General features: G+C 49.8%; 1 protein-coding gene across 2 annotated transcripts in view; it reads left to right on the forward strand.

Moving 5' to 3' along the window:
* The window catches only part of LOC138300753 (nucleolar RNA helicase 2-like), a 338,402-nt gene that overhangs the window by 175,456 nt on the left and 150,275 nt on the right, over window positions 1–12,671 (forward strand). For both annotated transcript variants that reach the window (XM_069240509.1, XM_069240510.1), the window contains exon 11: window positions 3,991–4,110. In XM_069240509.1, the coding sequence (XP_069096610.1) occupies window positions 3,991–4,110 (120 nt within the window). The remainder of the gene's footprint in view (window positions 1–3,990; window positions 4,111–12,671) is intronic.

The raw sequence follows: 12,671 nt of genomic DNA on the forward strand, positions 1-12,671 counted from the left end.
TGTTGTGGTAGTGTGGTCGAGCAGTAGGCTTATCAAAGGAGTAGTGTTAAGCATTTGTTCTACATACACAAGCAATAAATGAGGAACACACACTCGGAGACAATTCCAGGCCAATAGCTTTTTTGTATAGAAAAATATATTTTCTTAGTTTATTTTAAGAACCACAGGTTCAAGATTTACATGTAATACTTCAAATGAAAGGTACTGCAGGTAGGTACTTTAAGAACTTTGAATTAGCAAAATAGCATATACAGTTTTCACATAAATGACACATAGCTATTTTAAAACTAGACACAGTGCAATTTTCAACAGTTCCTGGGGGGAGTAAGAGTTTGTTAGGTTAACCAGGTAAGTAGGACACTTACAGGGCTTAGTTCTTGGTCCAAAGTAGCCCACCGTTGGGGGTTCAGAGCAACCCCAAAGTTACCACACCAGCAGCTCAGGGCCGGTCAGGTGCAGAGTTCAAAGTGGTGCCCAAAACACATAGGCTAGAATGGAGAGAAGGGGATGCCCCGGTTCCAGTCTGCCAGCAGGTAAGTACCCGCGTCTTCGGGGGACAGACCAGGGTTTTTTTTGTAGGGCACCGGGGGGGACAGAAGTCCACAAAGAAAATACACCCTCAGCGGCACGGGGGCGGCCGGGTGCAGTGTGCAAACAAGCATCGGGTTTGTAGTAGAAATCAAATCATCAAAATTGCATGTATACTTTTCAAGTTATTCACAAATAGCTGTTTTAAAAGTGGACACTTAGTGCAATTTTCACAGTTCCTAGGGGAGGTAAGTATTTGTTAGGTTAACCAGGTAAGTAAGACACTTACAGGGCTTAGTTCTTGGTCCAAGGTAGCCCACCGTTGGGGGTTCAGAGCAACCCCAAAGTCACCACACCAGCAGCTCAGGGCCGGTCAGGTGCAGAGTTCAAAGTGGTGCCCAAAACACATAGGCTAGAATGGAGAGAAGGGGATGCCCCGGTTCCAGTCTGCCAGCAGGTAAGTACCCGCGTCTTCGGGGGACAGACCAGGGTTTTTTTTGTAGGGCACCGGGGGGGACAGAAGTCCACAAAGAAAATACACCCTCAGCGGCACGGGGGCGGCCGGGTGCAGTGTGCAAACAAGCATCGGGTTTGTAGTAGAAATCAATGGGAGACCAAGGGGTCTCTTCAGCGATGCAGGCAAGGGGGGGTGCTCCTCGGTGTAGCCACCACCTGGGCAAGGGAGACGGCCACCTGGGGGTCACTCCTGCACTGGAGGTCGGATCTTTCAGGTCCTGGGGGCTGCGGGGGGTGCAGTGTCCTTACCAGGCGTTGGGTTATTAGAAGCAGGCAGGTGCGGTCAGGGGGAGCCTCGGGATTCCCTCTGCAGGCGTCGCTGTGGGGGCTCAGGGGGGTCAACTCTGGCTACTCACGGTCTCGCAGTCGCCGGGGAGTCCTCCCTGAAGTGATTGTTCTCCACAAGTCGAGCCGGGGGCGTCTGGTGCAGAGTGCAAAGTGTCATGCTTCCGCGGGAAACGTTTGTTGGTTCAAAGTTGCTTCTTTGTTGCAAAGTTGCAGTCTTTGTGGAACAGGGCCGCTGCCCTCGGGAGTTCTTGGTCCTTCTAGATGCAGGGCAGTCCTCTGAGGATTCAGAGGTCGCTGGTCCCTGGGGAAAGCGTCGCTCGAGCAGTGTCTTTAGAAGTGGGGAGACAGGCCGGTAGAGCTGGGGCCAAAGCAGTTGGTGTCTCCGTCTTCTCTGCAGGGTTTTTCAGCTCAGCAGTCCTCTTCTTCTTAGGTTGCAGGAATCTGAGTTCCTAGGTTCAGGGGAGCCCCTAAATACAGAATTTAGGGGGGTGTTTAGGTCAGGGAGGGCAGTAGCCAATGGCTACTGTCCTTGAGGGTGGCTACACCCTCTTTGTGCCTCCTCCCAAGGGGAGGGGGTCACATTCCTATCCCTATTGGGGGGATCCTCCATCTGCAAGATGGAGGATTCCTAAAAGTCAGTCACCTCAGCTCAGGTTGCCTTAGGGGCTGTCCTGACTGGTCAGTGACTCCTCCTTGTTTTTCTCATTATCTCCTCCAGCCTTGCCGCCAAAAGTGGGGCCGTGGCCGAAGGGGGCGGGCAACTCCACTAGCTGGAATGCCCTGTGGCGCTGTAACAAAGGGGGTGAGCCTTTGAGGCTCACCGCCAGGTGTTACAGCTCCTGCAAGGGGGAGGTGATAAGCATCTCCACCCAGTGCAGGCTTTGTTACTAGCCGCAGAGTGACAAAGGCACTCTCCCCATGTGGCCAGCAACATGTCTCGAGTGTGGCAGGCTGCTAAAACCAGTCAGCCTACACGGGTAGTTGGTTAAGGTTTCAGGGGGCACCTCTAAGGTGCCCTCTGGGGTGTATTTTACAATAAGATGTACACTGGCATCAGTGTGCATTTATTGTGCTGAGAAGTTTGATACCAAACTTCCCAGTTTTCAGTGTAGCCATTATGGTGCTGTGGAGTTCGTGTTTGACAGACTCCCAGACCATATACTCTTATGGCTGCCCTGCACTTACAATGTCTAAGGTTTTGTTTAGACACTGTAGGGGCACAGTGCTCATGCACTGGTGCCCTCACCTATGGTATAGTGCACCCTGCCTTAGGGCTGTAAGGCCTGCTAGAGGGGTGACTTATCTATACTGCATTGGCAGTGTGAGGTTGGCATGGCACCCTGAGGGGAGTGCCATGTCGACTTACTCGTTTTGTCCTCACCAGCACACACAAGCTGGCAAGCAGTGTGTCTGTGCTGAGTGAGGGGTCCCAAGGGTGGCATAAGACATGCTGCAGCCCTTAGAGACCTTCCCTGGCATCAGGGCCCTTGGTACCAGAGGTACCAGTTACAAGGGACTTACCTGGATGCCAGGATGTGCCAATTGTGTAAACAAAAGTACAGGTTAGGGAAAGAACACTGGTGCTGGGGCCTGGTTAGCAGGCCTCAGCTCACTTTCAAATCAAAACATAGCATCAGCAAAGGCAAAAAGTCAGGGGGTCCCCATGCCAAGGAGGCATTTCCTTACACCACCATATTGTTTTAGGTCTGGAATTTGATACTCTTATTATCCTGTTATTCAACGTGATTATGACGTGACGGTGTATGTCTTTTACGGCAACCATTTCTGTCAGGCTACAGGTGTATATTATATCAGTTAAGTGCAAGTCATGTTATTTATAAAGATTTCTTCGAAGTGTCCCTATTTATATATTGGTTAATCTTAGTTATTCCTCAATGTTAAAGCAAAAATATCTTATCAATTTAGGATTATACAATCAGAATATTATTGCTTCATGATTAAGGGTGTCACGCTTCTCCTTACTTTATTTTTTTTTTTTTTTTTTTCACCCTTCTTGCGATCTTACTGAATCGCTATGCTACCTTGAACCAATGTTTTTATACTGTATTGTCCTACTACGTGCCATCGTTCGGATGCAATGATGTGATACTTGTAGGGTCTTCAGGGATAGCAAACACAAAAGGTAATTTTGTTTGTTGTTCAGCAGGAACAAAGCTACCACTGATCTGGTGTACTTTAAAGAAGCCTCTCTAGTGCATGCCCTGGACAATACTAAATCCATGTGTTTTCATAATCTGAGAACTGATACCTTTATCTTAGTGTGCCAATGTGTTTCAAATAGTAGGTTTTAAGAAACGGTATTGAAATGTGTTTCCATGCAAAGGACTTTTTCATGCCCGCCAAGGTAATTGTGATTATGTACGCATTCATAAAAGGGCTGAGTCTAAATATTGCTTGCCTCAGCACACATGAGGAAAGGATGAAAACAGTTGTTACCTTGGAGCAGGTGAGAACTTTTTTTTCTTCTATAAATTTCTTTATAATTTTCAGTTCATGGTCTCGGGATCTTCACCCTCATGGCAACCAATTTATTGAAAGATGTAATAAGTGAATGATGAAAGAAGTTGACAAAATGTTGACCAGGTGGTTCTCATATATTTAGACATAATTGGTGCCAATTTTACTTTTATTTTTAAGGATGTTGACTCTTATATCCATCGTTCTGGACGTACTGGCCGGGCTGGCCGTGCTGGGGTTTGCATCTGTTTCTATCAGCGTAAAGAAGAGTCACAGTTAAAATATGTAGAACAGAAAGCAGTAAGTATGCTGAACATATAAGAATGCAACTTTTAATTGGTGACCAGCAGCTTTTATTAGGACTGTTTGTTTTTAATTCCATAATTGAAATGTTTTGAAAATTACATGGAATTACTTTAGCAAAAGCTACGTTTGTTTGCAAGTAAGTTGTCCAGTAATGGAAGAACTTACGCTTGTCTCAATTAAGTTAATGATCTATAAAGCCTGAGTTTTTCATTGCTAGTCCTAAATACTGATTATGTGCAGCTGCGTGTGGGATCCGGGCACACCTTTCAAATAGATATTAAAACATGTCTCTGATTAAGAAAACAATGCCTCTCTAAAGCAATCCTTGGTTGACTTTTTATTTTAAAGCAGCAGAAGGAAAATTGTAAGCAACTTATGAAAAGTGTTCTGGGGTTCAGCACAACGTTTGCATAAATGGTTTTGGACTCTCAGCAACCCACAAGGGCTCCACATATACGCTTTGTAGTTTAGTAATTCACCAGTATTGCGTATCACAACTGTGAACGGGGGGGATGGGGAAACAGTGCCCCTAATTATTCCCATCTGGCTATTTCTCTCCTTCATCCAGTAACTAAGGAACGATTTCTATAATGCTGTTTTAATGATGTGTCATTGAGGTCAAAGGGCTTTTCTGTACTTGAAAAGTTGTTTGGACCACATTAAGTAGCAGTTGCTACACATAAACATATTGAAGCTGTTGCTAGTGCATCTAGCCATGCAGGCCTTCTTTTCCATCCCCGGAAGGGTGACAAAACAACCACAGTTTAGCAAATGGGGTGGTGTGAAGTCAAGATACCCTGTGGTGGGATGTAATATGACTGTGAATGTAGGCTTTGCAAAAGGGCGTTTTCCGGGTCGCTTCAAACCTTGCAGTCACCCTCCGCCAGAGAGCAGAAAAGCATGAGCGAGAATGTCATCCCAAAATGATTGAAGTGAGCTTTCAGATTAAGGTGTCCTTGCACAGTTTTCTTTGCCAGGGTCTACAGCGGGTGGTGTCATTGGTATGTAGCGTGAAACTCCAAAAGAAGTACCAGCTGTGCATTATTCCACCTTCTAGTAGTGGAGGCAGAAATCCTGAATCAATAGATGTAGGAAGTTGGCTCTGTATGCACTATTTCAAAGTAAGGAATAGTGTGCACAGAGTCCAAGGGTTCCCCTTAGAGGTAAGATAGTGGCAAAAAGAGATAATACTAATGCTCTATTTTGTAGTAGTGTGGTCGAGCAGTAGGCTTATCAAAGGAGTAGTGTTAAGCATTTGTTGTACATACACACAGGCAATAAAATGAGGAACACACACTCTGAGACAATTCTAAGCCAATAGGTTGTTGTATAGAAAAATATATTTTCTTAGTTTATTTTAAGAACCACAGGTTCAAATTCTACATGTAATATCTCATTTGAAAGGTATTGCAGGTAAGTACTTTAGGAACTTTGAATAATCACAATAGCATGTATACTTTTCACATAAAACACAAATAGCTGTTTTAAAAGTGGACACAGTGCAATTTTCACAGTTCCTGGGGGAGGTAAAGTATTGTTAGTTTTTGCAGGTAAGTAAACCACCTACGGGGTTCAGATTTGGGTCCAAGGTAGCCCACCGTTGGGGGTTCAGAGCAACCCCAAAGTCACCACACCAGCAGCTCAGGGCCGGTCAGGTGCAGAGTTCAAAGTGGTGCCCAAAACGCATAGGCTTCAATGGAGAAGGGGGTGCCCCGGTTCCAGTCTGCCAGCAGGTAAGTACCCGCGTCTTCGGAGGGCAGACCAGGGGGGTTTTGTAGGGCACCGGGGGGGACACAAGTTAGCACAGAAAGTACACCCTCAGCAGCACGGGGCGGCCGGGTGCAGTGTGCAAACACGCGTCGGGTTTGTCATTGAAATCAATGGGAGACCAAGGGGTCTCTTCAGCGATGCAGGCAAGGGGTGGGCTCCTCGGGGTAGCCACCACCTGGGCAAGGGAGAGGGCCTCCTGGGGGTCACTCCTGCACTGGAGTTCCGATCTTTCAGGTCCTGGGGGCTGCAGGTGCAGGGTCTTTTCCAGGCATCGGGATCTGTGAGTCAGGCAGTCGCGGTCAGGGGGAGCCTCGGGATTCCCTCTGCAGGCGTCACTGTGTGGGGGCTCAGGGGGGACAACTCTGGCTACACAGTCTCGTAGTCGCCGGGGAGTCCTCCATGAAGTGTTTGTTCTCCACAAGTCGAGCATCGGGTGCAGAGTAGCAAGTCTCGCGCTTCCGGCGGGAAACGCAGTTGTCTTGAAGTTGCTTCTTTGGAAACAAAGTTGCAGTCTTTGGTGAACAGGGCCGCTGTTCTCTGGAGTTTCTTGGTCCTTCTAGAGCAGGGCAGTCCTCTGAGGATTCAGAGGTCGCTGGTCCCTGGGGAGAGCGTCGCTGGAGCAGTTTCTTCAGAAGGGAGGGGGGGAGACAGGCCGGTAGAGCTGGGGCCAAAGTAGTTGGTGTCTCCGTCTTCTCTGCAGGGTTTTTCAGCTTAGCAGTCCTCTTCTTCTTAGGTTGCAGGAATCTGAGTTCCTAGGTTCAGGGGAGCCCCTAAATACAGAATTTAGGGGGGTGTTTAGGTCAGGGAGGGCAGTAGCCAATGGCTACTGTCCTTGAGGGTGGCTACACCCTCTTTGTGCCTCCTCCCAAAGGGAGGGGGTCACATTCCTATCCCTATTGGAGGGATCCTCCATCTGCAAGATGGAGGATTCCTAAAAGTCAGAGTCACTTCAGCTCACGTTGCCTTAGGGGCTGTCCTAACTGGTCAGTGACTCCTCCTTGTTGTTCTCATTATCTCCTCCAGCCTTGCCGCCAAAAGTGGAGCCGTGGCCGAAGGGGGCGGGCAACTCCACTAGCTGGAATGCCCTGTGGCGCTGTAACAAAGGGGGTGAGCCTTTGAGGCTCACCGCCAGGTGTTACAGCTCCTGCAAGGGGGAGGTGATAAGCATCTCCACCCAGTGCAGGCTTTGTTACTAGCCGCAGAGTGACAAAGGCACTCTCCCCATGTGGCCAGCAACATGTCTCGAGTGTGGCAGGCTGTCAAAACCAGTCAGCCTACACAGGTAATTGGTTAAGGTTTCAGGGGGCACCTCTATGGTGCCCTCTGGGGTGTATGTTACAATAAAATGTACACTGGCATCAGTGGGCATTTATTGTGCTGAGAAGTTTGATACCAAACTTCCCAGTTTTCAGTGTAGCCATTATGGTGCTGTGGAGTTCGTGCATGACAGACTCCCAGACCATATACTCTTATGGCTACCCTGCACTTACAATGTCTAAGGTTTTGCTTAAACACTGTAGGGGCATAGTGCTCATGCACTTATGCCCTCACCTGTGGTATAGTGCACCCTGCCTTAGGGCTGTAAGGCCTGCTAGAGGGGTGGCTTATCTATGCCATAGGCAGTGGGAGGTTGGCATGGCACCCTGAGAGGAGTGCCATGTCGACTTAGTCATTTTCTCCCCACCACCACACACAAGCTGTCAAGCAGTGTGTCTGTGCTGAGTGAGGGGTCCCCAGGGTGGCATAAGACATGCTGCAGCCCTTAGAGACCTTCCCTGGCATCAGGGCCCTTGGTGCCAGGGGTACCAGTTACAAGGGACTTACCTGGATGCCAGGGTGTGCCAATTGTGGAGACAAAGGTACAGGTTAGGGAAAGAACACTGGTGCTGGGGCCTGGTTAGCAGGCCTCCGCACACTTTCAAATCATAACTTGGCCTCAGCAAAGGCAATAAGTCAGGGGAAACCATGCGAAGGAGGCATTTCCTTACACCTGGTGCTTGTGGTTCTTGCAGAATCCCCTATCACGACCCCTGGCCTGCCCTCCGAGAACGCGGGTACTTACCTGCTGGCCGACTGGACCCAGAGCACCCCTGTTCTTCATAGGCATCTATGTGTTTTGTGCTCCTCTTTGACTTCTGCACCTGACCGGCCCTGTGCTGCTGGTGTGGTAACTTTGGGGTTGCCTTGAACCCCCAACGGTGGGCTGCCTATGCCCAGGAACTTAGACTTGTAAGTGTCTTACTTACCTCACAATGTAACCAATACGTTCGATGGCATCTGTCGCTGTAGATACACATGTTCTGCAATAGCGCCATCTGGTGTTGGGTCGGAGTGTTACAAGTTGTTTTTCTTCGAAGAAGTGTTTTCGAGTCACGGGACCGAGTGACTCCTCCTTCTGTGCTCATTGCGCATGGGCGTTGTAGGAAGTTGGCTCTGTATGTGCTATTTCAAAGTAAGGAATAGCATGCACAGAGTCCAAGGGTTCCCCTTAGAGGTAAAATAGTGGTAAAAAGAGATAATACTAATGCTCTATTTTGTGGTAGTGTGGTCGAGCAGTAGGCTTATCCAAGGAGTAGTGTTAAGCATTTGTTGTACATACACATAGACAATAAATGAGGTACACACACTCAGAGACAAATCCAGCCAATAGGTTTTTGTATAGAAAAATATCTTTTCTTAGTTTATTTTAAGAACCACAGGTTCAAATTCTACATGTAATATCTCATTCGAAAGGTATTGCAGGTAAGTACTTTAGGAACTTTAAATCATAAAAATTGCATGTATACTTTTCAAGTTATTGACAAATAGCTGTTTTAAAAGTGGACACTTAGTGCAATTTTCACAGTTCCTAGGGGAGGTAAGTATTTGTTAGGTTAACCAGGTAAGTAGGACACTTACAGGGCTTAGTTCTTGGTCCAAAGTAGCCCACCGTTGGGGGTTCAGAGCAACCCCAAAGTTACCACACCAGCAGCTCAGGGCCGGTCAGGTGCAGAGTTCAAAGTGGTGCCCAAAACACATAGGCTTCAATGGAGAAGGGGGTGCCCCGGTTCCAGTCTGCCAGCAGGTAAGTACCCGCGTCTTCGGAGGGCAGACCAGGGGGGTTTTGTAGGGCACCGGGGGGGACACAAGCCCACACAGGAATTTCACCCTCAGCGGCGCGGGGGCAGCCGGGTGCAGTGTTAGAACAAGCGTCGGGTTTGTAGTGTTAGTCTATGGGAGATCTCGGGATCTCTTCAGCGCTGCAGGCAGGCAAGGGGGGGGGTTCCTCGGGGAAACCTCCACTTGGGCAAGGGAGAGGGACTCCTGGGGGGTCACTTCTCCAGTGAAAGTCCGGTCCTTCAGGTCCTGGGGGCTGCGGGTGCAGGGTCTCTCCCAGGCGTCGGGACTTAGGATTCAAAGAGTCGCGGTCAGGGGAAGCCTCGGGATTCCCTCTGCAGGCGGCGCTGTGGGGGCTCAGGGGGGACAGGTTTTGGTACTCACAGTCTTAGAGTAGTCCTGGGGTCCCTCCTGAGGTGTTGGATCTCCACCAGCCGAGTCGGGGTCGCCGGGTGCAGTGTTGCAAGTCTCACGCTTCTTGCGGGGAGCTTGCAGGGTTCTTTCAAGGCTGCTGGAAACAAAGTTGCAGCCTTTCTTGGAGCAGGTCCGCTGTCCTCGGGAGTTTCTTGTCTTTTTCGAAGCAGGGGCAGTCCTCAGAGGATGTCGAGGTCGCTGGTCCCTTTGGAAGGCGTCGCTGGAGCAGGATCTTTGGAAGGCAGGAGACAGGCCGGTGAGTTTCTGGAGCCAAGGCAGTTGTCGTCTTCTGGTCTTCCTCTGCAGGGGTTTTTCAGCTAGGCAGTCCTTCTTCTTGTAGTTGCAGGAATCTAATTTTCTAGGGTTCAGGGTAGCCCTTAAATACTAAATTTAAGGGCGTGTTTAGGTCTGGGGGGTTAGTAGCCAATGGCTACTAGCCCTGAGGGTGGGTACACCCTCTTTGTGCCTCCTCCCAAGGGGAGGGGGTCACAATCCTAACCCTATTGGGGGAATCCTCCATCTGCAAGATGGAGGATTTCTAAAAGTTAGAGTCACTTCAGCTCCGGACACCTTAGGGGCTGTCCTGACTGGCCAGTGACTCCTCCTTGTTGCTTTCTTTGTTCCCTCCAGCCTTGCCGCCAAAAGTGGGGGCCGTGGCCGGAGGGGGCGGGCAACTCCACTAAGCTGGAGTGCCCTGCTGGGCTGTGACAAAGGGGTGAGCCTTTGAGGCTCACCGCCAGGTGTCACAGCTCCTGCCTGGGGGAGGTGTTAGCATCCCCACCCAGTGCAGGCTTTGTTACTGGCCTCAGAGTGACAAAGGCACTCTCCCCATGGGGCCAGCAACATGTCTCTGGTGTGGCAGGCTGCTGGAACTAGTCAGCCTACACAGACAGTCGGTTAAGTTTCAGGGGGCACCTCTAAGGTGCCCTCTGTGGTGTATTTTACAATAAAATGTACACTGGCATCAGTGTGCATTTATTGTGCTGAGAAGTTTGATACCAAACTTCCCAGTTTTCAGTGTAGCCATTATGGTGCTGTGGAGTTCGTGTTTGACAGACTCCCAGACCATATACTCTTATGGCTACCCTGCACTTACAATGTCTAAGGTTTTGTTTAGACACTGTAGGGGTACCATGCTCATGCACTGGTACCCTCACCTATGGTATAGTGCACCCTGCCTTAGGGCTGTAAGGCCTGCTAGAGGGGTGTCTTACCTATACTGCATAGGCAGTGAGAGGCTGGCATGGCACCCTGAGGGGAGTGCCATGTCGACTTACTCGTTTTGTCCTCACTAGCACACACAAGCTGGCAAGCAGTGTGTCTGTGCTGAATGAGAGGTCTCCAGGGTGGCATAAGACATGCTGCAGCCCTTAGAGACCTTCCTTGGCATCAGGGCCCTTGGTACAAGAAGTACCAGTTACAAGGGACTTATCTGGATGCCAGGGTCTGCCAATTGTGGATACAAAAGTACAGGTTAGGGAAAGAACACTGGTGCTGGGGCCTGGTTAGCAGGCCTCAGCACACTTTCAATTGTAAACATAGCATCAGCAAAGGCAAAAAGTCAGGGGGCAACCATGCCAAGGAGGCATTTCCTTACAGGCGTCGACTCCATCTTCGATTGTTTTCTTTCCGCCATCGGTTTCGGACGTGTTCCTGTCGCTCCGAGTTTCGGAACGGAAAGATAGCTGAAAACGGAAGATTTTCGACGGTATCGTTGCGATCCGGTTCGAGATAAACACACACGACGACGCATTGAACATCGAAGCGCTTCGGTGCCCTTCGGGGTAGATTTCGGCACACCGTCGGGGCCTAGTCGGCCCGACCGCGTGGAGAACAACGCCGATGGAACGGACCCCGTTTCGATTCTGCCCTGAATGCCACAACAAATATCCTTATACGGACCAACACTCGGTCTGTAACCTGTGCCTGTCACCCGAGCACAGCGAAGAATCCTGTGAGGCCTGTCGGGCGTTCCGGTCCCGAAAAACTCTGCGCGACCGTCGAGCGAGAAGACTGCAGATGGCGTCCACGCCAAAGGAGCATCGACAGTTTGAGACAGAAGAGGAACAGGAGGAATCCTTTTCCATCCAGGATTCAGACTCCGACGAACTCGACAATACAAAAACTGTGAGTAAGACGTCGAGATCAGAACTTAAAAAAGGCAAAAAGGCCCAGGGGACGCCACTGCCAACCGGCGATGGCTCAACCCAAATTACCGGTGACCAACAATCGGCACCGAAAGAGGCCCATTCAGTGTCGAGATAGTCCGACTCCGGTCGAGACACCGGCACGCAGCCTCCTCGGGACCGAGAGAGTGCTAAAGAGAAGCATCGACACCGAGAGTTCGGTGTCGACACGGATCGACGCCGAGACAGTGGCGCCGAAGACCATAGGGGCCAAGATTTTTCGGCACAAAAGAGGAGGAAGGTTACCTCGGAGCCGAAAAGACAAACAACAGGGTTTTCGGAGCCGAAAAAAGCACCAACAGACCCAGTTTCAGGCTCATATACTGAAGAGCATTCTATGTCTTCACAAATGAAAAAACACAGATTCGAACAGGAACTGCAATCCACTGAAGTGGATCCCACGCAAAAGCGTATCTTTATTCAGCAGGGGACAGGGAAGATCAGTACCCTTCCACCTGTCAAAAGAAAGAGAACACTTCAGTTTATAGCACTAGAGGCTCCTCAGCAACAAACAGCAAAGAAGGTAACACCTCCTCCCTCGCCTCCACCTGTAACTCCGGCTTCGCCAACTTACACCCCGTCACATTCGCCAGCTCACACCGCCATGAGCCACGATGACCAAGATCAAGACGCGTGGGACTTGTACGATGCACCAGTGTCTGATAACAGCCCAGACACATACCCAACTAAGACATCACCACCTGAGGACAGCACAGCCTATTCACAAGTGGTGGCTAGAGCAGCACAGTTCCATAATGTGGAACTACACTCTGAACAAGTAGAGGATGACTTTTTATTTAACACCCTCTCCTCCACCCACAGCTCCTACCAAAGCCTGCCTATGCTCCCAGGCATGCTACGCCATGCAAAGGAGATCTTCAAGGAACCAGTTAAAAGTAGGGCAGTAACGCCTAGAGTGGACAAAAAGTATAAGGCGCCTCCTACGGACCCTGTATTCATCACCTCTCAGCTGCCACCAGACTCTGTGGTGGTAGGGGCTGCCAGAAAAAGGGCAAATTCACACACTTCTGGGGATGCACCTCCCCCAGATAAAGAAAGCAGAAAGTTCGATGCAGCCGGGAAGAGGGT

This window comes from Pleurodeles waltl, chromosome 6 (assembly GCF_031143425.1).
Source record: "Pleurodeles waltl isolate 20211129_DDA chromosome 6, aPleWal1.hap1.20221129, whole genome shotgun sequence".
Taxonomy (NCBI): domain Eukaryota; kingdom Metazoa; phylum Chordata; class Amphibia; order Caudata; family Salamandridae; genus Pleurodeles; species Pleurodeles waltl.